The sequence below is a fragment of the Panthera onca genome, chromosome D2 (genome assembly GCF_046562875.1).
Source record: "Panthera onca isolate mPanOnc1 chromosome D2, mPanOnc1 haplotype 2, whole genome shotgun sequence".
Classification (NCBI taxonomy): Eukaryota; Metazoa; Chordata; class Mammalia; order Carnivora; family Felidae; genus Panthera; species Panthera onca.
In genome coordinates this window covers 40,153,847-40,177,335 of record NC_138349.1, presented here as the reverse complement: position 1 = coordinate 40,177,335, position 23,489 = coordinate 40,153,847, and the positions used below count along the sequence as shown (strand labels likewise).

Genomic DNA, 23,489 nt, shown 5'->3' with positions numbered 1-23,489 from the left:
TTCTTGGAATGATTATAAAAAGAAAAGTTACAACTGGGCCTTACACAGAGTCCAGTTGTAACTTTAAACTCAGTCTAGAGTTTAAAGAATGAATTGGAAAGGTGTAAAATTAAAAGCAGAGAAGCTGGTTAGGTGACTACTAAATAGGTTTGACAAGAATTACTTAGGCCTCAAATAAGTCAGTGGGAAAGAAACTGAAGAAAAGAGAGGTCCAGCAAAAAATTAAAACAGACAGCACTTGAAAACCAAGAGACTAGCTACGTAAGTATAATGGTATCGTGAATACAAATGAGAAACAAAGTTTGAGATCAGCTAAACTTAATTTTTACTGGAACAAGGTACATAACTAAAATAAAAAGGAAGTTCTATATAATTTATGTATAACTTGGTAATGATAAATGAAATACATTCAATGTGCATACTATTATTCATTCTTTGAATAAAAGGCCAACATTTATTACTTGAAAGGTATGCATAGAAATAAATACGTTATACTAAACTCAATATGCCCCTGAAGGCAGGGGTCTTTTAAAAAAATCAAACTTTCCACTACTTAAAAAAGTTCTTAATAGAAGGCTTTCTATTACAGGTGAGAAACCTGTTCCAGAACATGAACACAAGCATATGAGTGCTTATTTTTAGCCATTTTCCAACTCACTTCACTTTAAAGCTACTTGTTCAGATTATTCAGTTTCTGAATTATAACTTGATGAAAAGAGAGAAATGATAACAATCCTTAGAGAGGTCTTGTTGTTGCCATTCAGCATAATGTAACTTATATGCTACACAAGGAACTTTTTAAATTGCAATACAGTATTCTCCAATCTCCTGGGGATACATAGCATGGGTAGGGAGAATAATTAATAGAAGTCTTTATGGTATTCTTTTAATCTACTGAGGTTTCACATTTCACCTATAATATATTCTGGAAAAGTGGGAAGAATCTCACCCTTGAATGTTGTTAAATAATTCCTTGCTGAATTGTATTGTGATGAAAGGTCAGCATTCCCACAGCGCTAACTAGCAGTAGCTTTGTTTATTTCATGTGTATTAAGACTCTCTCAGTCAATCTATTACTTTAATGTAGAAAAGAACATCATCAAAATGGAAATGTGGGGGAAAAGTAACATTCATTTGAAGTAAATTTTAAGCCTATTTCAAAATTATTATTTAACAAAAAAAGTAATGATTAAATACAAATTAAAAAAAATTTTTTTAACTACCAGACAAATATTACTCCAGTTATCCTAAGTATTTCTATTTATAATCTCAAAAAAATCACTGGGAGATGGTGATTTAAAACAAAGCATGGTTTGCCCCTTTGAAGATTTTAATTATAAATGTATCTTTTAAAAGGCCATTCTAAAAAGAATCTCAGTTTCATTAAGCACTTAGAGTATAAATATATAATAACTAGGCAAATGCAAATCAGTCCAGTAATTTTACAGTATACATTAAGTTATTCAAATAAGTTAGTCCACTCTCTGGAACCTGATTTAGAGTCTGACCCAATATAAGCACCAAATAAGGATCTAAGAAGAAAAATCAGCAATTCCCAGTAGAAGTGAAATGATGTATAAGCATCTTTCAAAGAAAACTGACATTGTGATGCCTGACATTGGGATACTGACATTGGGATAAGAACACAAATCACCAACATTTTGCCTCAGATTACTGATTTTTGAAAAAAGATCACTATCACTACAAAGCAAAAGGAAAACATGTGTTAAGTGTTACAACAATTTAAAGCTAGATACACAGGGTGTTTTCTTTGTTAACTCCTTTTTCCAAAAATATATGTTTTTAAAGTGAAGGCAATGACACAGATAAATAACAAAGACTGAGAGATGGACAAAATAACCTGCTCTGAAACGGGGAAGAGACAGCAAGCATAGCTGGCTCACGTACCTAAAACTGTTACATATGGGAGAGACGACTTTCTTATCAATCAATTTTAGATGTCTGTGTCCTAAGACCTAAACAAGGTTGGTGGCAGAAAAACATTTCAAGCTGGTCATCATTTGGGGGCAGAGCAACAGCCTTTAAAGAAAAAGAACAAAACTGCTAGTGATGGCTTGTCAAGACCATACCCTGGGAACTTCCTCCACTGTCAATCTACAGTCAATGTCTGAACTAAGAGGCCTGATGTTGTCCAGATCTTAAGATTTTCTGTCAAAGGCTTTTTAAAGAGGCACACGTGAGAAACAGTACACTGGCAAATAACAGCTTTACCAAGGCTGTCAAGATGATCTGTTTGGTGTTTTTCTCCATTCTGCTATCATGCTTCTTTGCATTAAATCAGTTTAGGAGATGAACAAATAGGTTTTCAAGTTTTCTTTGCTGTCACTCGATAAGAGAGAGTCCCAAACACACACCATTGTGATTCACCTACCTGTAGCATGCCTTGACCATTTCCTTCTATGGTACCTTCATAAGTGACATGCAATCGAGTCAGGGGTTTGTCACATCTATAATTTAAAAAGATAATCCTTTACTTTTAATGACAAATACTTCACTACAGAAAAATGTGGAAATATAGATGAATATAAAAGACAAATTGAAACTGTTTCGAATCTTAAAAGCCAGAAACAGATGCCTGGTTAACATTTTTGATATAGACGCTCCCAAACGTGTTCTTATTCAAATATTAAATACACATATTTAAATTAAAATGGGATAATATGCTGTTCTGAAACCCATTATTTCTCCTATAAAATATCAGTTTCTTTTCTTTAAGAGTTGAAAAACTTCTCAAAATATAAAAAAAAATTTAAGATCTATGAAATGTTATTATGCTACAGTTGGCAACCCAAAGAAAAATACAGAAAAATTTAGCAATAAATCATATATGATGCTAAGATAGGGTCTATTTTCACTAGTTTGATAAACATGAGTGTGTGTGGCAGGGGTATCTTGATGAAAATACATGCCACAGAAATTCTGATCTATTGTATTTTTATATTAATAAAATTGATGGATGAACCTAGTACCTCTAAGTCACAATTATTTTCTTTCCCTTTTATAAGCCATGGTCACTGAGGTCATGCCACCCTAAAACGTGACACCATGGCCTAACAAATATTTTAAATTTGAGAAAATGGCAGAAACAGAAGGGTCACTCTGACCTCCCCTCCTCATAGTTCTTCCCTGTAATAAACCCCTCATGTGCAAGGTGCCCACCCTCTATCTGGAGGAAAGCAGTATCCTTATCTCTAAAGAAGAAGGGGTATCAAGAATCTAGCAAACAAGCCTTGCTAAGTTTCCCCCAGTTTACTACAATTACCTCATATTTCTTAATCTGTCATATTCCTTAGAGATGTTCACTCTTTATCAAACCTAGTATAAAGTATGTGGGTCTGTTTCTTTGGGCTTTCATTTCCTTAAGAAGGCTCCTGCGACATGTACAATTTATATTAAATAAATTTGTGTGCTTTTCTCCTGTTAATCTGTCTTTGTCTGTTTAATTTTCAGACCCAGTCTGGGATCCTAACTGGGTTAAGAAGAAACTTTTTCCTCCCTTACTGTGTTTACCTGTCTTACATTATATTAAACAATCAATTCCATTTTATTAATAGTATTTGATGACATTTTTTGCTAATAGACTCTCCCCATTACTTACTTAATAAAGAATATAAGTTATAAAAGAATATAACAGATGAAATCCAAATCTCTAACTTACATAAGGGTGGCATTCATGCGGGGGGAATTACATATTTTTTATAATAATTACACATTTTTAAAAACAATTTAACTGGGGGAGTGCTATTTACTTTTTGGGATTTACATTCTTCCTGATTTCAAGGAGTCCAAATACATTTCTGGGGAAGCTCCAGTCCAGAAGACTGAGAGCCTTAAACTCAGCAGGCAATTCACTACAGATTCTAAGAGCTGCATTTGCATTAACTCATTTAATCCTGATAGCAACCCCATTACCATCTCCTTTTACAGATGGGAAAACAAGACACAGAAAGCATTTAAGTAACCTGCCTAAGTCTCATAAATGAAGCAAAACAAAGATTTGAACCCAGGTAACCTAACAGTGGTCCAAACTCTTAACCAGTATGCTACACCTTTAGAAAAATTACTTTCCAAATCTCTTGTAGAAAGTAGTGACACAAGTTTGATTTTTTTTTTAACTTCCTTCGTTTGTTTTTTGATCCTATTTTCCTAGCCATTTTATGCTAAGGGAGACTATCCATGAGGATACTACTGAAAGGACAAAGAAGCACGATCCAGAAATCTCTAGTTTGTCAGCCAGGACTTCAAAACAAATCTCATCTGACATCAACTATTCTCCATGATGGAAGCTGTCAACATATAGTACAGCTCTCAATAAAATTATGAAATTGCTAGCCACTTTTTAAAAAAGCATCCTCCAACTTCCTGACAGGTGTCCCCTTTTGGCCCAAGCAAATCTTTCATACCACCGCACTAGGAATCAAAGACAGAGGACTGTAACTCTCTGTGATTAAGTAAGCCCAGCTAAGGTAGTCACTGGTGACTGCTGGGTTAACTGTAACATGGCAGAAGCTTGGAAATCAGAAAAACCTCCAACTTCCTGGCTCTCATTTAGCCCCTTGCTGTTGGGAACACCAACAATCCTCATCTCTTCTTTATCCTCCCTCTTAAAGTGAATGCATGTTTCTGGTTCTGTGGAATCTGGGAGATTGATTAGTTACATTCTCCAACTCACTTACGAAGCAGCTAAAACAAAGAGATCAATGAAACAAAAACGTTAGAAAAGTTATCAAGTCAAATTGTGCCTATCAAAGTTAAGGGGAGTATCTTGATCTTACTCAGGGGCAAATTTATCTCACTGACACAGCAGCCTTGCCAATTGTGGTTGGCATTTTGACCTATCCCTTCTCTCCCAGATGGTAATGTACAAATGGGTGTCCTTTCCCCTTAGTGCCAAATGAATGTCAGATGAAGAGCTGAGATCTACAGCTGAATTAAAAACAAGCCCTCTGCATGATCTATAAAATCTACACCAAAGTGAGATGAACAAAACGTCTGTATTCCTGTCAGATACTAACACAAAAGCTAAGAAAAGCAATCTGTACCCTGGCCTGGGCAGATAGCAGCAAATTGTTACTTTTAGTTGTAGACACCATATTTTAAGAGAGACCAATGGCCTGGAGTAGATCAAGAACAAATATAAAGGGTTTAGAATCCATATTATATGTGAAACAGAGAAAAGAGTAAGTTTAGTGTGTTACCTATGTGCACTGTTAGAGATGGGGGTGGGTCAAGAAAGCATTATGATGTTGAACATCAACAATGGGACACACTGAGGTGAAAGAGTGAATTTCCCAACACTGAAGCTGTCTGTCATCTGTCACAGGTAGAGTTGACTGATACTTTTAGTAGACAGCTAGACCAGATGATTTCTTGGGGGTCCCTTTCATCTCTAACATGCCAAGACTCCAAAATGCTGTACATGTTCTCTTCCTTTCTGGCTCAATTTTGTTTTTGTTTTTTGTCTTCAGGTTGTTTAAACTTTTACCCACTTCCCTCTATTAATAGTCATCTCAGCCATGCAGTCAGCTCCTAATGTAAGTTTCTTTGGTTTTTTTCACCTCACAAATAAACATCTTTGATGGATAAAAAAAAAAACACCACAGGAAAGCCACTTAAGCAGATGTGTTTTATCAAGTTAACTTCCTTAAAAGTAAGTCCCTTTCATCACTAATTCCAAAGGAAATAATTAAAAGCTATGATAAAAATTATGGGAAAATGAAAATGAGAGGCACTGGTCAACACGAATGCATATGCAAAATATGCATTTAGTATGTTTGATCATGTTCTCATGTGCAATGGAAAAGGTGATCTATTCCTCTTTAGGTGATATGGGGACCTGCTCTAGACTAGGGAAAGTATTGACTAGTTCAGGGCCCCAAGGAACTTACAAATCTGAATGAACTCAGATTGATTATTATTCTTCTCAGTTATTTGTAGGTAAATAATAAGAAAAAAAGCCCCAGTAAATTAGCAACTTCCACAAAATCTGCATGTGAATAGCCAAACTTCAAAATTCTTGTCACTGAGACAAATTCTAAGTAATTACTATTTACATTTTAGTTTAATGAAAAAATTTTCCAACATCTTGTCCTCCAGAATGAAAAGCCATAAAATACATATATACTAACCAAAAGAGGAGGTAAGACTGAACATTATATATTGGTTGTTCTAGTTAATATTAGTGTCTTCACACACAAACTCCTTAATTCTAAATAAGATTTTGTTTCAGAAAACAAAAATAAAATCAAAAACAAAAACAAAAAAATCCACTAAGGCAAACAGTAGAAGTCAAAGGCTTGCAGGCCTTGATTCAGAAAGCATGGCCTTTCTAACAATGAGAGCTATCAATGGATCATTTATGATACAAAACTCCCCTAGCATTAGGGCAACTAAGAGGTTGGGAAACCATTTTTCCTGAGGTTGTGAAATAGAATCCTTGCATGATGAAAGAGTCCTTCTAATTCTAGGATTCCCAGATTATTTTTATTACTATTACCTTTCCCACTCTGGAAAATCTTCAAGACTCTGTCTTGTAAATGTCACCAAGCCAGTAGGTTCTACAAAAGCAATAAAAGAAAAACACACCCAAAAGAAGTTTTGATTTTGAAAAGATTATATACATTCAGTAAAAGAATGGATCTAACAATGGTTGTAAAACGAATGGGAAAATACCAAGCTTACTGTTAGAATACAACAGAAGATCGATTTAAAATAATATTATCCTTATAGTAGGAACTCTTGCTATAAAATCCTTACTGAAAAACAAAACTACACAAACAACAGCACAACAGTTGATACTTACTGGTAAAGTTTTCTAAACTGAATATACTTGTGAAAAATCATTGGAAAAAAAAGGTGCATTAATGGGTGTAGCTTATACAATAAAGACAAAACTGAATTTTAATCTATAGACTCCTTTTCAAAGAAAGGTCTTGATCCTACACCTGAAGATTGATGAATGTATACACATTTATGCATGTTATAATAAAATAAAATGTCTGCGATTAAAAAACAAATTGTTGGCATGCCCTTTGGAGTTGACATGGTTAAATCCAGGGTTTAGATGATATGCAATCGCTTTACTTACAAGGCACCTTAACTAGAAGGAGGGATTGCTTTGTTCTAAGAGGTTAGAGAAAAGAAAGACAACATAGTTGTCAAGGAGGGATAGATAGGAGGGGGATCAAAATGCAGTACATGTTAAAGGAGTATGATCCTTTTCTGTTAAGTTTACTTTTTTTTTTTTTAAACTAGTGGCAAAAACAACAAATAAATCAGCAGGCCAAAAGTAATTTGATTCAAATCGAAGAACAAACTAAAAAGGCCAGGCCACTTCTGTTTTCTTCTGTTAAAAAAAAAAAAAAAAAAGAAAGCAAGAAAGAAAAAAGCTCTTAAGCAAAGAGATATGTCAGGAACTATTAGTGATAATGGTGGTAGAGGCCCAATGAAAGCTTGACGATCGTTTCATTCCTCTGTATGATTCCACATTTCTCTGCTCTCAGTCACAAGCAGTAACAACTCAAAAATCATATGGAGTAGTTACTGTAGAAAACAGAATTTTGTTAATATGGGTTATAAATATTCTTAAGATTTCCTTAAGTAATTTCTCTAAGGCAAATGGATAGCATATTTAAAACTCATAAATATGAGATCAAACAATTCAAACACCAGAGAAGCAATTCTATTTATAAGAAAATAATGTCAGTATTATCATTCAGCAAATTAGCAGATAAATAAGAATATTAAATGTCCTTCACATATTAAAATCCTTCATATATTAAATGTCCTTCAGATATATTAGGAGATCCCAAGAGAAATTCATAAATGAATATTGCTGGGAAAGCCAGAAAAAAGGTAGAACATGGTTCCTTAGATATAATTAATATCAGAAATACCTTGAGAGCATTCTTTTTACCTTTCTTCCATAAAAAGGTAACTTCTATGCTAGGTTACTTTGATTAATAAAATATTTCCCTTAATAAAATCACAATATATGCTGCATATGAATCCTCAATTTTTAAATACTCCATCTATAAGATACTTTATCCAAAACTATATTGAAATTATTTTAGAAAGCCCTTGAAAATCTTTAAACCTCAAGATCTCCATTAAAATATAAAATATAGTGTCACCTGAGTGGCTCAGTCGGTTGAGCATCCGACTCTTGAGACCAGCTCAAGTTGTGACCTCGCAGTGGTGAGATCGAGCCCACATCAGGCTCTGTGCTGACTGTGGAACCTGCTTGGGATTCTGTCTTCTCTCCTTCTGCCCCTCCTGCACACACACACCCTCTCTCTCTCTCTCTCTCTCAAAATAAATAAATAAATAAATAAATAAATAAATAAATAAAATATAGACATCTGACAACACTGAAAAGTTGGTCCTGACAGAATTACATTTTATCAATTCTAAAAGGCGCATGTTTTTCATGTACTAAACTTCTGAAACTGGGATACAGCTTTCATAATGGAACGTATCTAGCCTTTGCCACTGGTCTAGATTACAGTTGAATTTTTCCAGAGAAAATGTGCATCTGCTTCTTAGTCATCTGGGAGCAACACCAACCTGATCTAGATCTGAATTAAGTCCTCTGTTGCAGGCTTTTGTGGATCACACTGATAATATGACTTCAGACCCCAAACTTGAGACTTGTGGTTCAAATTCTCAGGGGAGATTTTTTTGTCCTTTCTCTAGCCAGTGCCAAGGTTGGCACTTGCAGTTCCTTTGTTGTCTCCTTTTTGCACAGCCAGGTACATTTCTCAACTATCCTTACACTGAAGGTACAGACCTTTGGTGTATCAGCTTTGTAAGAGAGGTCTCCTATGACTGCCCATCCTGAGTGTTTTTTCCTTCTTAGTGGTACATAACATGACACTTTTTACCATCTACGATATCCTAGATATGATGAAATACAGTACTTTAAATAGGTTTTTATAGTTTCTATTCGGTAGACTTCAGAACTTCTTTGTAAGGTAATCATTAACTTGTAAACCTCTTTTATACCACTACTTCCTCCTTAAGCCTGTAGCTTTCCATCCTAAAAACTTGTAAGATGTTTCATTACATTTCTACAAAAGACTAAATTACCATGTACAATGAAAAAGCCAGAAAATAAAATGCCTAATTATAATTTATTTTTTCAGCCTAATTCCTAATATTTATGATGGTTTATAAATTTCTAGTTGAAAAAACAAAATTTTAGCTTTTTCCCTCAAATAAATAAAATCCTAAAACTTAGGCAAGTTAGTGACTAGAGAAGACATACATAATTTGACTCCAAGGACAGAAAAGTAAACTCTGAATTACTTAGGTATAATAATGGAATTCATTCTGTTTAGCACAGTAAATTTATAATAGCAAAAATATACTCATCTTTCCAAAAAATTATTACAAATTCTAATTTGGCTTTATGTCTCACAAACACAAATGAGCCTTCATTTCCTTAATTATTTTATTCAGTATAATGAACAAAACTAAAAATAAATAAGAAATAGATAACTCTCCAAAGAAGCATGATTTTTTTCCTTAAATACCAAAATCCTGATAACTGATTTATTTCCAAAAATCTGAACAATGTTCAACAGCAATACCTTCAAAAAGAAAAAAATGCCAAGTACACTATAATGTGAGATTACATACTAAAGGAAGAATATGAGAATATTGACCTTAAAATGATTCAGTGATGTGCTTTAAGGCAAACCAACAACTGAATGGCCAGAACTGAAACTCATTTCACTTGACCAGAGTTGACTTTCTCTATGTAACAAAAGCAAACTTTGGGATGCTCTTGTTTCTCTTATAATCAACTTTTAGAAAAGGCCACCCACTGATAATAGCTAACATTTATTATTAAGTATGTAACTTCTCATTTAATATTTACAACTACCTTATGAGGTAATTATCATTATTCTTTGATTTTAGAGGTCAGGAAGCTAAGGCTTAGAGGTGTTAAGAAACTTGTCTGGGTCACCCAGCTCCTAGGGTAAGAGTGCCAATACCAATCTATTATTAGCTGGTCGCTACCAGCACTGGTTATACATTTACCACTATTGCCTCAGGTGTCACAATTAGTATCTGGGAAAACAAGATTGTCAGGGTCCAACAGAAAAAGACAAACATGTAAACACTAAGTACAATACTGTTTTATAAGAATTCTACAGTGTGTAAAGGGGCCACAAAAGAGAGGGATGAGTAAGCAGGCAACAAATTGGCTGTCCTCTGCAAATAAACTAATTGTTAGTAGTCAATGCTTCTTTAAATAAAGAACACCTGGGGTGCCTGGGTGACTCAGTCGGTTGAGCATCTGGCTCTTGATTTCGGCTCAGGTCATGATCTCATGGCCCTGGGATTGAGCCCCTCATCATTGGGCTCTGCAATGACAGAGCAGAGTCTGCTTGGGATTCTCTCTCTCCCTCTTTCTGCCCCTTCCCCACTTGGGCGTGCAAGCATACACTCACTCGCTCTCTCTCTCAAAATAAATAAACTTGGAAGGAAGGAAGGAAGGACGGACGGACGGAAGGACGGACGGACAGAAGGAAAGAAGGAAAGGAAGGAAAGGAAGGAAAGGAAGGAAAGGAAGGAAAGGAAGGAAAGGAAGGAAAGGAAGGAAGGACACTCGAAATGTATTTTTTGGTCAATATATTTTCTTTTCAAAGTACTAATTTACTGTTTTTAATTCATGAAAATTTATTAAAGTATGTTCCACTGTTCTAATTTCAGAGTATATAAAAGTCACACATATTCATAGCACACATTTAATGTACATACATAGCATACGCATAAAATCTGAATTATAATATTGAATTATTTGGTCTGGGCAGGAAGGTGTACTTTGAACACAAAATGTTTCTGACCTGTCACTCAATCTGAACTGTCCCCATCAGTGATAAAAATTATATTAAGAATGAAAGAAATTTACTTTTCTCTGTGACTCTTCTAAAATAGCAGAAGAGTGTCTTAAGTTTCTCTGGTTTCCTTGATGAACGTCCTTCAAACAACCTGAAAGAGATCAAAAATAAAGAAAATAAAAAAGGGTGGTTTAAAATGCCTTAATGAAAATATAAATATAAATAAATAAATAAATACCTTAATGACCCACAAAACTACATCTACATTGCTACTAAGTAAAGGAAGGCAATTCTGTAATGACAGAAAACTGGAAAACTGGATTAGAACAGCATCTGGAAAAGACTAAAATCAACTAGAACTAGGCTTCTTAAAAGTTGTTCAAGTCAGATGGCACTCTCTAACAACCACATTTCTCCAATCTGTCCTTCTCCAGGGAGAAGGCACCATCTGGTCCCCCAAAGTCAATTAGGCCAGTGAGTAAATGCTTATTTTCCCAATGGCAAACACTAATAATTCACAATATTGCTAGGTAGTTAAATGACTGAACAAAAATGGTACCTGAAAAAAAATCCAAAGGATTGTATTCAGGGAGGGAGGGCAGTGGGTGGTGACAGTAATGACAAGCAGGTATGACAAAGTATTTGGGGCCTGACAGTCTTTGGTAATTAAACAGATATACCCTTTGCATAGTGACCAAAACAGTGCCTACTCATCTAGTTTCCAGTAACCTGGACTTGCACTACTTAATTTAGTTTCCTTTGAAATGATGTGGCATTGTTAATGGTAACACATAATGCAATTTATCCTGAGGAAAGAAAAGCAGGACTTTGGAAGCATATGACCTGAATAAGTAGTTCACTAAAGGATTTCAAACACAAAAGCATGCTTTTGGGCATAAGATCAAGCTTTCCAAAGGCATTTAAAAATTATAAAGCAATTCTGAGCTATAAATGATGAGTTATTATTTATCTGCCTCTAGTCATATACTCTGGCTTTACAACCAGAAACCCTCCAAGTAAAAGTTCACTTTAATAAGTGCTGAAATGGGTGAAATTTTTCATGATTAGGAAAGCAGGCTTATGTAACTATGCAGAGAGGGAAAAGTTAATTCCATGAGAAAATCCTATTGAGCAACTGAAATAAATTAGGAAAAGGGAAGGAAATGTAGATTTCAAATGATCCTGTTTTCAATGATCTGAAATTCTGTATTCAGGGTCAAATTTCTGAGAAAACAATTTATGTGAATATTTATTTCCTGAAAAGAATACTAACATCAGAAAAGTATTTTAACTAAATTTAAAAGTGAACTAATTCAAAAAATAAAGTACAATAAAATTGAGCTGATTTTTAAAAATAGTTTAAGAGAGCCTATATGATCATTTTTACTCATTTGAAAGAACTTACTTTTCTAAAATGTTTATTACAAATACTCTTAAAATCCAGTTGCCTGCTGAAAGAAAGGATCTTTGAGAGAGCAGATTTCAGCTTGGTTTCTTATGCAATGTGTCAACCAGGATAGAGTTTATTTAAATCAAAATGATAGTCAAAATGAAGAAGCCACTTGGCAGTTTAATTAAACATCCAGTATCAAATAAATGTGATTTACTAAATGAATATCTTGGGAACCATTGCAAAATCCCTTTCTAGGTTTACTACTTAGTAGAGGGAAACAGTATGAATACAAAGGCAGCCACCATCTATTCTTAGAGATGAACTGATGCACTATGTGATTCAATTAAAGTAAAAAAGTTTCAATTCCACAGAACTATTGTGTAGTAAGGAGAAAATAGCTGTTGTCCTTAAGAAATAATTCCCCCAAACATAAAAAAGGGTCCCTTGCTTCTATTTGTGGTCAGTTGTTTATAAAATTGCATAGAAGTTCACATATTTCAAAACCACAATGACAAATTAGTAACTCTAAGAGACTCTTGGGACTATAGATTTACTACCCTAGCAATACTGACTTTCCTGGAAGATTGTATGGCAGTCATTATCACCTACTACAAATGAGCACCACTGTTTATTTTTTTTTTTTAATGTTTATTTATTTTTGAGAGAGAGACAGAATATGAGCGGGGGAGGAGCAGAGAGGGAGGGAGACACAGAATCGGAAGCAGGGTCCAGGCTCCGAGCTGTCAGCACAGAGCCCGACGCGGGGCTCGAACCCACGGACTGCGAGATCATGACCTGAGCCGAAATCGGACGCTTAACCGACTGAGCCACCCAGGCGCCCCTGCTTATTATTTTTTTAATGTTTATTTATTTTGAGAGAGAGAGAGGGAGGGAGAGAGAGAGAGAGAGACATGGCACGAGCAGGGGAGAGACAGAGACACAGAATCTGCAGGAGGCTCCAGGCTTTGAGCTAAGAGAGAGAAAGAGACAGGGCACAAGCAGGGGAGAGACAGAGACACAGAATCCAAAGAAGGCTCCAGGCTTTAAGCTGTCAGCACAGAGCCTGGCATGGGGCTTGAACTCACAAACGTGAGATCATGACCTGAGCCGAAGTCGGACACTTAAATCAACTAAGTCACCCAGGCGCCCCAAGCACTATTGTTTATTTTGCAGGTCCTAACCTTAAAGGTACAAAATCAAAGAGAATCTCAATGTATTCTGTTTATTTGTTGTTCCAAGCCTAATTTCAAATCACTCTGTAACCAAATATCTGGATGGAACATGAAGTGCCATGTGACGTGGAAGGAATGAGAGACAAGAAGGAGGTAGGAAGTCAGGAAAGATGAAATAGGTTTAAAACCCTTGCATGAAGTCTAAAATTCCACAACAGGGAAGTCTGAAAGAACTATGCATAGACACCCAAATAAAATGAATTATCCTGGTATGAAAGCAAGTGAAAATCACATAAAAACAAGGACAAACAACATAAGCGAAAGTCACAAGAATGAGAGACAGAAATGCACCAGAGAGAAAAGGCACCCACAGAGAGACAGAGACTCAGAGAGCATGAAGACCTTCTTATAATAACCAAGCACTTTCAGATTTTTTAACTTCTCAACACCAATTTCTTTTTTTAGGTTTCCAAGTCCTGGGTGTGTATATTTGAAGGCCTATTTTAAGCCAGGAGGCATGCATATGAACATGCACATAAACTAGACCACAATAACCCTTCTACATGTAAGGAGGACATTTTGACATTTAACTGAGTGGTAATTAGAGAGTATTTAAAAAAGCAAGCAGGGGAGCCTGGGTGGCTCAGTGGTTAAGTGTCTGACTCTTGATCTCAGCGTTGTGAGTTCAAGCCCCATGTTGGGCTCCATGCTGGGGATGAAGCCTACTTAAAAAAAGTTAAAATAAAATAAAATAAGCATACAGAAAAAGCCAGTCAGGCAACCTCACTTTTTGTTATAAACAAAACTTTTTATTTTCAAGGAAATAAGTCAATTGAGGGTCAGATGCTTATTAACTATTGTTTTTCTTTCCATACATATAAGGAAAATCATAGTTCAATAAAATCTTTCCCCGAATAGAATATTGATAACATTACTGGAATTGGATTCTAGACACACACACGCACATACCCATGTGATTTCAAGTTAAGGATTAATCCCATTAGCACACAGTAAATCAAACCCAAAGCACTATAACTTCCACTTTAAAATGGATGCAAATAATAACCTGGAACCCAGCCACAAAGTCATTCTTGGCTTTTCTGTGAAGCACTCTGCCATATGGCCCCAGAAGCACTTTCAATCCAGGGAAGAGGAAGATGTAAAAGCCTCCTGGGCTGACCACTGCTGCAACCCACAATTAATCTCTGACCATCAGTTTCTAAGCAATCTCAGAAGCATCAATGCTAATCACATTGGAAGCCTTTATATGAATGTTTAGGCCCTGAAAGGCAAGCAGGGGAAAAGGTCAGGGGTATTTAACATAACTAAGCAGGGCTGGAAGAACACAACAATAAATAAAAACAGGAAGACTTATTCAATTTATTGACATCAGCCTCCTACCACATACTCTTAACCATTTTTCTTATTCAATCAACTAGCTAGCCATAGCTCTTTTGAGGCTAAATACACTCACACACACACAACTCCCAACTGCCAGAAACTATAATCATAAATAGCAACTAGGCCAAAAAGAAAACACCACCACAACAAAATGCTCCATAATCAGCTTACCAAATGGCTCATCAAATTAGGTACTTGATCTTTCATAAGTCACATGAAAAAGGGGAACTTTTGGTTGTTTTCCATCTCTGGAGCATACTCAGAGCATTTTGCTCGAGAAGCGAGACATAACGAAAAGAGCATGGAGTCTGATGGAAGACAGTGTCCTGCTTGTTTTACTGACAAGTCATTTACTTTCACTGAACCTATTAGTATAGAAGATTCCCTACCTAGAAACTTCCACAGATAGAATCAAAGTAAGCTGTCAACAGACAGCATCAATGATCATGTATAGCCATCATTCCTGCTTTTTGCTAGTTTAGGTTTATTAAACACATACCATCTCAGTGAGAGCCAGGTGCTGCCAGGATTCCTTAAAACAATTGTGGTTAAGCCATACAGAGAAAGACAGATACCATATGTTTTCACTCTTATGTGAATCCTGAGAAACTTAACAGAAACCCATGGGGGAGGGGAAGGAGAAAAAAAAAAAAAGAGGTTAGAGTGGGAGAGAGCCAAAGCATAAGAGACCCTTAAAAAATGAGAACAAACTGAGGGTTGATGGGGGGTGGGAGGGAGGGGAGGGTGGGTGATGGGTATTGAGGAGGGCACCTTTTGGGATGAGCACTGGGTGTTGTATGGAAACCAATTTGACAAATTTCATATATTGAAAAAACAAAATAAATAAATAAATAAATAAATAAATAAATAAATAATAAAAAAATAAAGACTTATAAAACAATTGTGGAAACTACCACAGGCTTTACCTGCCCAACATTCTGGTGATCAAAAGAACATCTATCAGCCAGAAGACAAGAATATGCCTGGTTTCAAATCTCCAATGGATTAAACTCTCATTTTCTGAAAATACTATTGGGATACCCTAAGTTTAAATCCCTCATGATCTCACTCCGGACTGATGAATAGTTTTGGTTCATTTTACAGACCAAGGATTATTTCTAAGGGTAGTTCTAGTTTCTGATTAGCTATGAGTTAAGAAGTATTAATCTGGTTCATTCAAAGGGAGGCTGGATAGCAGAATGGTTATGAGACAGCTTCTCGAAGCCAACTTTATCTTCAGTTTGAATCCCAATTGTACCAGTTAACTTGATGAAGTAATCCTACCCTCTCTAAGCCTCCATCTCCTCATGGGAAAAATGAGAAAACAATACCTAATTTATAAAACTGATGCATCAAGTAAAAAATAACAGCAAGGTGATTAACACATAGCAAGTACTTAATAAATATCAGGTATTGTTATTAAGAAATGGGGCACCTGGGTGGCTCAGTTAAGCATCCAATTCAGCTCAGGTCTTGATCTCACAGTTCAGGGGTTCGAGCCCTGGATTGGGCTCTGTGCTGACAGCATGGAGCCTGCTTCAGATTCTCTGTCTCCCTCTCTCTCTGCCCCTCCCCACTCGCGCTTGCATGTGTGAACAATAAAAAAAAGAATTACTCATGCAAAAAAAAAAAAAAAAAAATCCAGATAGTGCTGAGTAAGCAGAGATACTTGAGATGAAATAGGGCATTACGTAATGCCCAGCAAAAAAAATCCACTCATTTACATAAAATGCTTATATTGTTCAAATCTATATTCCCTTCATTAAGAAAAACTCCTCAGCCTCTTTTTCCATCAAGCCTAACAAGTTGACACTCAGAGCCAACCAGCTCAGCCTTCAGGAAAAACATCCATGCACAATGAAAAAGATAAACACGCCTTTGCCAAGACGTTCCAGCATTCTCCTGTCAGAAGTTCAGCTGAAAAGCAATGATGCTTTAAAATCAAAACATGTATTAAAATTGATATAACTTCTGGTAATAGCGGCAGGAAATGGGATGTCACAAAAGCCAAAGCTTCCCAAGACTTCTTGACTTCTACCTGTCAGCCGTTCCAAACCTGAGGTCCACATTACTGTTGAGAAAAGAAGGCTGCAAGGGGCGCCTGGGTGGCTCAGTCGGTTAAGCGGCCGACTTCGGCTCAGGTCATGATCTCACGGTCCGTGAGTTCGAGCCCCGCGTCGGGCTCTGTGCTGACAGCTCAGAGCCTGGAGCCTGTTTCAGATTCTGTGTCTCCCTCTCTCTGACCCTCCCCTGTTCATGCTCTGTCTCTCCTTGTCTCAAAAAATGTTAAAAAAAAAAAAAAAAAAAAATTTAAAAAAAAAAAAAAAAAAGAAGAAGGCTGCTAGTGTAGCAGGTGCCCAGCCCTCAGAGGGCCCTGTGGACTTGTGCTTCTTTCACACACTGACTGTACACTGAGGGTGAAGGGGGGTTATGATACCCTATCTATGGGGTTATAGAAGAGAAGGAAGAAGCTACCCACATTAGCTGTTTGGGAAAGGCTCAAAAAATCTGTGGGCTTCCAACCTCAAAATCAAAGTACAAAAATCACCCATTCTTTTCATTAACTTTGTCTGATGATTGACTTGTAACTATTTTTCTTCTGATTATAAAAGTAATATATTCTTGTTAAAAACAATTTTAAAAATACAGTAAAGGATGAAGTAAAAGCATTAAATGTGTTTCTCTCACTATCCAACGGGAATCATACTTTAATTCATTTTCTTGTCAGTCTACTTTCCATGCTTATACATGCACTGATGTGAACATAGAGGTATGTTAACAGATACAGGTATTTTAACATAATTGAGATCATATTCTATACGTAACTTTTCATTCCTTGTGAAAGCCTACAATTGCTAATTGAAATCATGCTTAATCTTCTGCTCTCTTTCTGTGCTTTTTCTTGTTTTACCTGATGAGGAATGTGTATTTGTAGTCATCCACAGAGAGCTTAAAGCTCTTAAAGAGGAAAGGGCTATAAACATTTAACCATGATACAGGACTAACATTATCTGTGAATAGTTTAAATACTAACTCTTTTTTTTTTTTTTTTTTTTTTTTTTTTTTAAGTAAACTCTATGCCCAACATGGGGCTCAAACTCATGACCATGAGATCAAGAGTTGCATGCTCTACCAATTAAACCAGCCAGGTGCCCCTAAATACTGAATTCTTTATGGGTGAAACTTAACATCTGAAATTTGGTTATACACACACACACACACACACACACACACACACATACATATATATAAAGTGGAGTTGGATAGGTGAAAATGGAGCAAAATAAAAAATTCTGGTTAGTACCAAACTTGGGTAAGTAAACATGGGGTCATGATACTGTTCTCTTTATTTTTTAGCATGTTTGAAAATATCTATAACAGATCTTCAAAATAACTTTTTTGGAGAAGAGTCTCTCTGAAAGAACCTTAACTTAGGAAGAGAATGCATAGCTCTTATCTAAAAAAGAAATTTAAAAGGTATATAATTAAGTCAAAGAATCAATCTGAGAAAGCTTATAACTAAGATATCAAAGGTTTATCTGAGGGACAATCAAGAAACATGTACTAGCTGACTACTCATCCTGTGGAAACAAACTATAAGTGGCTATGGAAACACTAACTCTAAAGCATTATTAACTAGACCTACTTCTTACCAAAATCAAAAATCAGAAAAACACAAAACCACTGGATCGGCCTTCAGAATTTTGGATAGAAATTTGAATAATTTACAGCATCCCTGGTGATCCTGAAGCTAATCAAACATTTATTCCAAATAAACAGAGAGACTACTTACTGTATGGAGATTTATAAATATAACTAATACTCTTCATGGAAACAGATAATTACATTTCTACAGAATTAAATTTCCATTGTTTACTTACATACCAAATTTGTCCATTTCCTTTTCTGTATTAAAAAGGAAAATCTGCCAAGAGATGCATAGCCCTTAACTACAAGTGAGTAGAAAAAATTCTTTAACAATTTCTCAAATAAGCAAAAAAAAATTATATTTAATAAACAGGTTCTTTACACAATTGCAATTGCAGATACCAATGCTGTGTTTTCTCTCAATTCTATCCCAAATGCTAAAGAAATCAAAAGCAAAAACTTGAACTATATATGGCTTAAAAATAAAATATCTCCTAATTGCTAAAGATGAAGTTTGAAAAGTAAAAGACAATAGACTAAAAATGAAGGATCTAGTTTTAATCCTAACACTCTTCCACTAACCAATTTCTCAAACATTTCATCTATAAATTTTATTTTCATTCACTCAATGTGGATTTATTGAAGGCCTACAATGCATGAAATTTAATGAAAGATTCAGATCCCACTGAAAGGATTAAACAATCAATTATAAAGAAGTAGAGTAGGTGGTACAGCAGGAAAAGTAGAGAACACAAAAGGCACATGCCTAGTTGTACAAACCCAGAAGAACCCTGGATGCCTCTCTTCACCCACTCACAGATACAGTTTGTCACTATCACACTGACTCGTTCTTCAAATATCATCACACCTCTACCCCCACTGCTACACTATCCCAGCTATCAGCCTCTCCTTCCTAGTGCATCGCAATAGCCTCTCCATCTGGGTAAACTCACTGTACTTCGGCCCCTCTCCACTCAGTACCCACATGTAATCAGAACAAACTTTTGAAAATGTAAATCTGATCAGGTGCATCAGCTTCCCCCTCCTCCCATACCAAATCCTTTAATGACTTTTTATTACCTTAGGAGGGCCTTGCAGGCACAGTAGGATGGCCTACTGGCCCCCATCCCCTGCAGCCTGTCCTCTCTCTGTGCTGCAGCCGCACTGGTCTTCTCTCAGGCTCTGGGCATGTCATGTCCTTCTCATCACAGTGTCCCTTTGAACATGCTGTACCCCTCACCCAGAATGTAATCATCTCTCCTTTCCTCCTTGGTAAAAACTCCTACTCACCCTTTGTACTTAGTTCAAAAGTTATTTCCTCAAGAAAAAATTTTACTAAACTATATTAAACTATTATTAAAGTATATTAACCTTTGTCAAACAATATCCTTCTATAATAGAGTATCATAATGCTATGTACCTCTTTTTTATAGAATAGAGGTACCTATAGACCATCATATGAACCCAGGGGAATAACAAACCTATCCTGGCAAGATCAGAGCTATCAGAAACAGTGATACTTGAACTGATGCTCGAAGAAGGAATAAAAGCCTCGTGGAAAGACACAGAAGTCAGAAACTGGTTTGTCCTGTCTCTTGTAAGGCACTTAACACACTATGAAGAATACGGAAATTGCTTACTGTATATTTGAACTAAATGACTAAATACTATTCTCTTAAAACAAACTTAGCTAACGTACTGACTCAAAACTAGGTTAACAACATGTCCCTCACAATTGGCATTTACACAAAGAGAATATGGTATAAAATGGGTATCTCCTATTGGGATTTTAAATAAGTTTTCTTATACAAATGACATTGTTTTTCATTGTTTCCCCATTCCTTTCTAGTGTTGATAATGGAGAGTAACTATATAATAACAAAGATTTTCATTGAACTTTAATGATCTTGCCTACAAAATGGCAAAAATACCACTTAACTCACTGCATTATAAAGATTAAATTAGATAATTGGACATAAAATGTTTGGTCTATGGCAAATCACTGGACAAATATTAGTTCCTTCTACCCTTCTCTATTTCACTGTTTAAGAGGTGTTCTCCGAAAACATACCGATTGAAGTTAATGTCTGGGTAGCTAGAATACTCAGATTTCATCTTAGCATTTCGCCGTGGAAATGTGCAGAAGAAAGCATTAGCTAAAAGACTGGCAATCTGTTCCTGTGACATTGTGATGGAATGATTCATCTTCTGTTTCAGGAGCGGTATTGGCTGATAGAGGAAACAAAATATACAGACAAGAAGAGCCATAATTAGTTTAGCAATTTCAAAAGCAGAGGCACCAAATTGCATTTGCTAAATTAAGGCAGGAATAATTTCAGGCCACTCTTGAGTTCTTAAATCAGCAACACTGTTGAAGTCAAGGGCAGTTCATCAAGGATGATTGGAAAAGTGTACTTGTTTGACAAACTGCAGATTTCTAATCAATAATGATGATAGTGAAGAGAACACAAAACATTACTTATTAGTGGAAAACAAGATTGTTTTAGCAAGTAAGAAATAAATACACATTATCCATGTAATGAAAAATTAAAACAAAAGATGAAACGGGAAGTTGCAACACCGAATGGAGCTATTATAGCATATGCTAAATTTTATTCTCACTCATATTAAATATTGCTGGACGGAGCAATTTTTCTATTGTAGTCCTAAATAAAATGATGCTAAGGAAAATAATTCAATAAATAAGTCTTTTCTTTCCAATTCTGAATTACACTTCACTTTGACAATTTCTTTGAGACCTAAATCTAATTTTATTAAAGCAATTAATAGGACATGTGTATACACAAGTATGTATAATGTGTAAGAAGATAGGTATTTCCTTTATAATCATTTTAAGTCAAGGAAGATACAGGACATTTTTCCTTCAAATTTTTTATGACTGAAACGTCTTCTAGTTGTCCCAAACCCAAATTCACTGATCTTTTCTTTTCAGTAAATTCACAGGACCTAAGTATTGTGTTCAGTGGGTTTTATTCTACTTTAAATGTTTAAAATATATGTTTTTAAAGATATGATAGTAAAGCCAAAGACCAACTGCCAGTATACATGTCAGTTTTTAAGTTTTAAAATGCTCCAGCATAATATTTAAGGATGCTTTTCTTTCTACCTTTCAGTAAGATCCAGAACTAAAAATCCTGGATATGTGCATTCATCTCAAACCGGTATACTATACATAGACGACTGTCCTGATCATACTTCAGCAATCAACACCAAAGTGAAACAGAGGAAAGGCAGGCAAGACAAATCAAAAGTACAATGATGTAGCAACTTTTTTCTAACAGAAAATGTACATCAATGCTAGACTAAAAGTTTCCTAGAAAAAGGTTAAATTTGCAGTTCAACTATTTCCCTTGTGAAAATACAAAGGTAAACAAACAAGGGAAACCTAAAGAATCATTATAGTTTCCAAAAATATCTCCTTTTAGGCCTTAGCAATTACCATTTCTAAGAAAGAAGAAACAGAGACCTCATATTGATTTCCATTTCCCACCCTATGCATTTATTTACAACTCAGAAATGCGTTTAGAAAAGGTGACAATGTATCAATGATTTAAAGCAAACTGTTAGTTTTAGCTAAAAATGAGCTTTTAGGGGAGCAAGGGTGGCTCAGTTGGTTAAGAGTCCAACTCTTGATTTTGGCTCAGGTCATGATCTCACAGTTTGTGGGACTGAGCCTCATGTCTGGCTCTGTGCTGACAACACATAGCCTGCTTAAGATTCTCTGTCTCCCTTTCTCTCAGCCCTTCCTCCCAGTGCATGTGTGAGCACTCTCTAAATAAACAAACATTAATTTTTTTTAAAAAAGAGCTTTTAACTACTATTTATGAAGTTATCCATAAAAATGAGTTTAAAAATTAATGGTGATATTTTAGGCTTAATGAATGATAAATGCAAACATTCTTCACCCCCAAATAATCAACAGTATGATTTTAAATAGAATAACTGGGGCACCTAGGTGGCCCAGTCGGTTGAGTGACTGACTTCATTCAGCTCAGGTCATGATCTCATGGTTTGTGAGTTCAAGCCCCACATTGGGCTCTGTGCTGACAGCTCAGAGTCTGGAGCCTGCTTCAGATTCTGTCTCCCTCTCTCTCTGCCCCTCCCCCACTCATGCTCTGTCTCTCTCTGCCTCAGAAATAAATAAACATTAAAAAAATTTTTTTTAATAAATAAATAGATAGAATAACTGATTTCTGTTTTCTTAGAGGAGAAATCCTAAAAAGTCATACTTGGGGAAAACTGAAGGATGTAAATCTTTTTTTTTTTTTTTTTAAGTAGGCTCCATGCCCAGTGTGGAGCCCAATAACCAGGCTTGAACTCACCACCCTGATATTAATGCCTGAGCTGAGATCAAGAGTTGGGTGCTTAACCAACTCAGCCACCAAGGCACCCTAGAAGATGTAAATCTGATTATCAAATGCTTAGCTAGATAAAAATAAAAGTGGTTTAATATGAACCAAGATTTTTCAAAAAGTTCATGTCCAAAATGTGTTTCCTTTAATTTCCTTTTTAGAAATCTAAAATTTACCTTTTAGATTTGGTCTAGAGAATGTTGATGTGATAAGTCATTAAATAACAACATATGCAGCTCAATTTGCCAAAGATATACTTTGATATCAAACTGAAATGTTAATTTTCACAGCAGAGATTTACTTTTCTTTTTTTTAAGATATTTTTTAATGTTCATGTATTTTTGAGAGAAAGAAAGCAGAGCACGAGTGGGGAGGGGCAGAAAGAGAGGGAGACACAGAACTCCAAACCAGGCTCCAGGCTCTGAGCTGTCAGCAGAGCCTGATGCAGGGCTCGAACCAACGAACTGCAGGGTTATAACCTGAGCCGAAGTCAGACACTTAACCAACTCTGCCACCCAGGTGCCCAGCTCATGGTGCTTTCAACTTTTAAAAATGAAAGAAAGAATCTGGTATTAATTAAGAGTCAGTTAAGTGTCCGACTCTTGATTTTGGCTCAAGTCATGATCTCACAGTT

General features: G+C 35.8%; 1 protein-coding gene across 7 annotated transcripts in view; it reads right to left on the bottom strand.

The window, feature by feature from the left end:
• The window catches only part of PARG (poly(ADP-ribose) glycohydrolase), a 131,322-nt gene that overhangs the window by 51,622 nt on the left and 56,211 nt on the right, over positions 1-23,489 (bottom strand). For all 7 annotated transcript variants that reach the window (XM_081790506.1, XM_081790507.1, XM_081790508.1 and 4 more), the window contains 4 exons: positions 20,554-20,711; positions 10,940-11,019; positions 6,518-6,578; positions 2,393-2,468 (listed from right to left, as the gene is read on the bottom strand). In XM_081790506.1, coding sequence (XP_081646632.1) covers positions 2,393-2,468; positions 6,518-6,578; positions 10,940-11,019; positions 20,554-20,711 — 375 coding nt within the window. The remainder of the gene's footprint in view (positions 1-2,392; positions 2,469-6,517; positions 6,579-10,939; positions 11,020-20,553; positions 20,712-23,489) is intronic.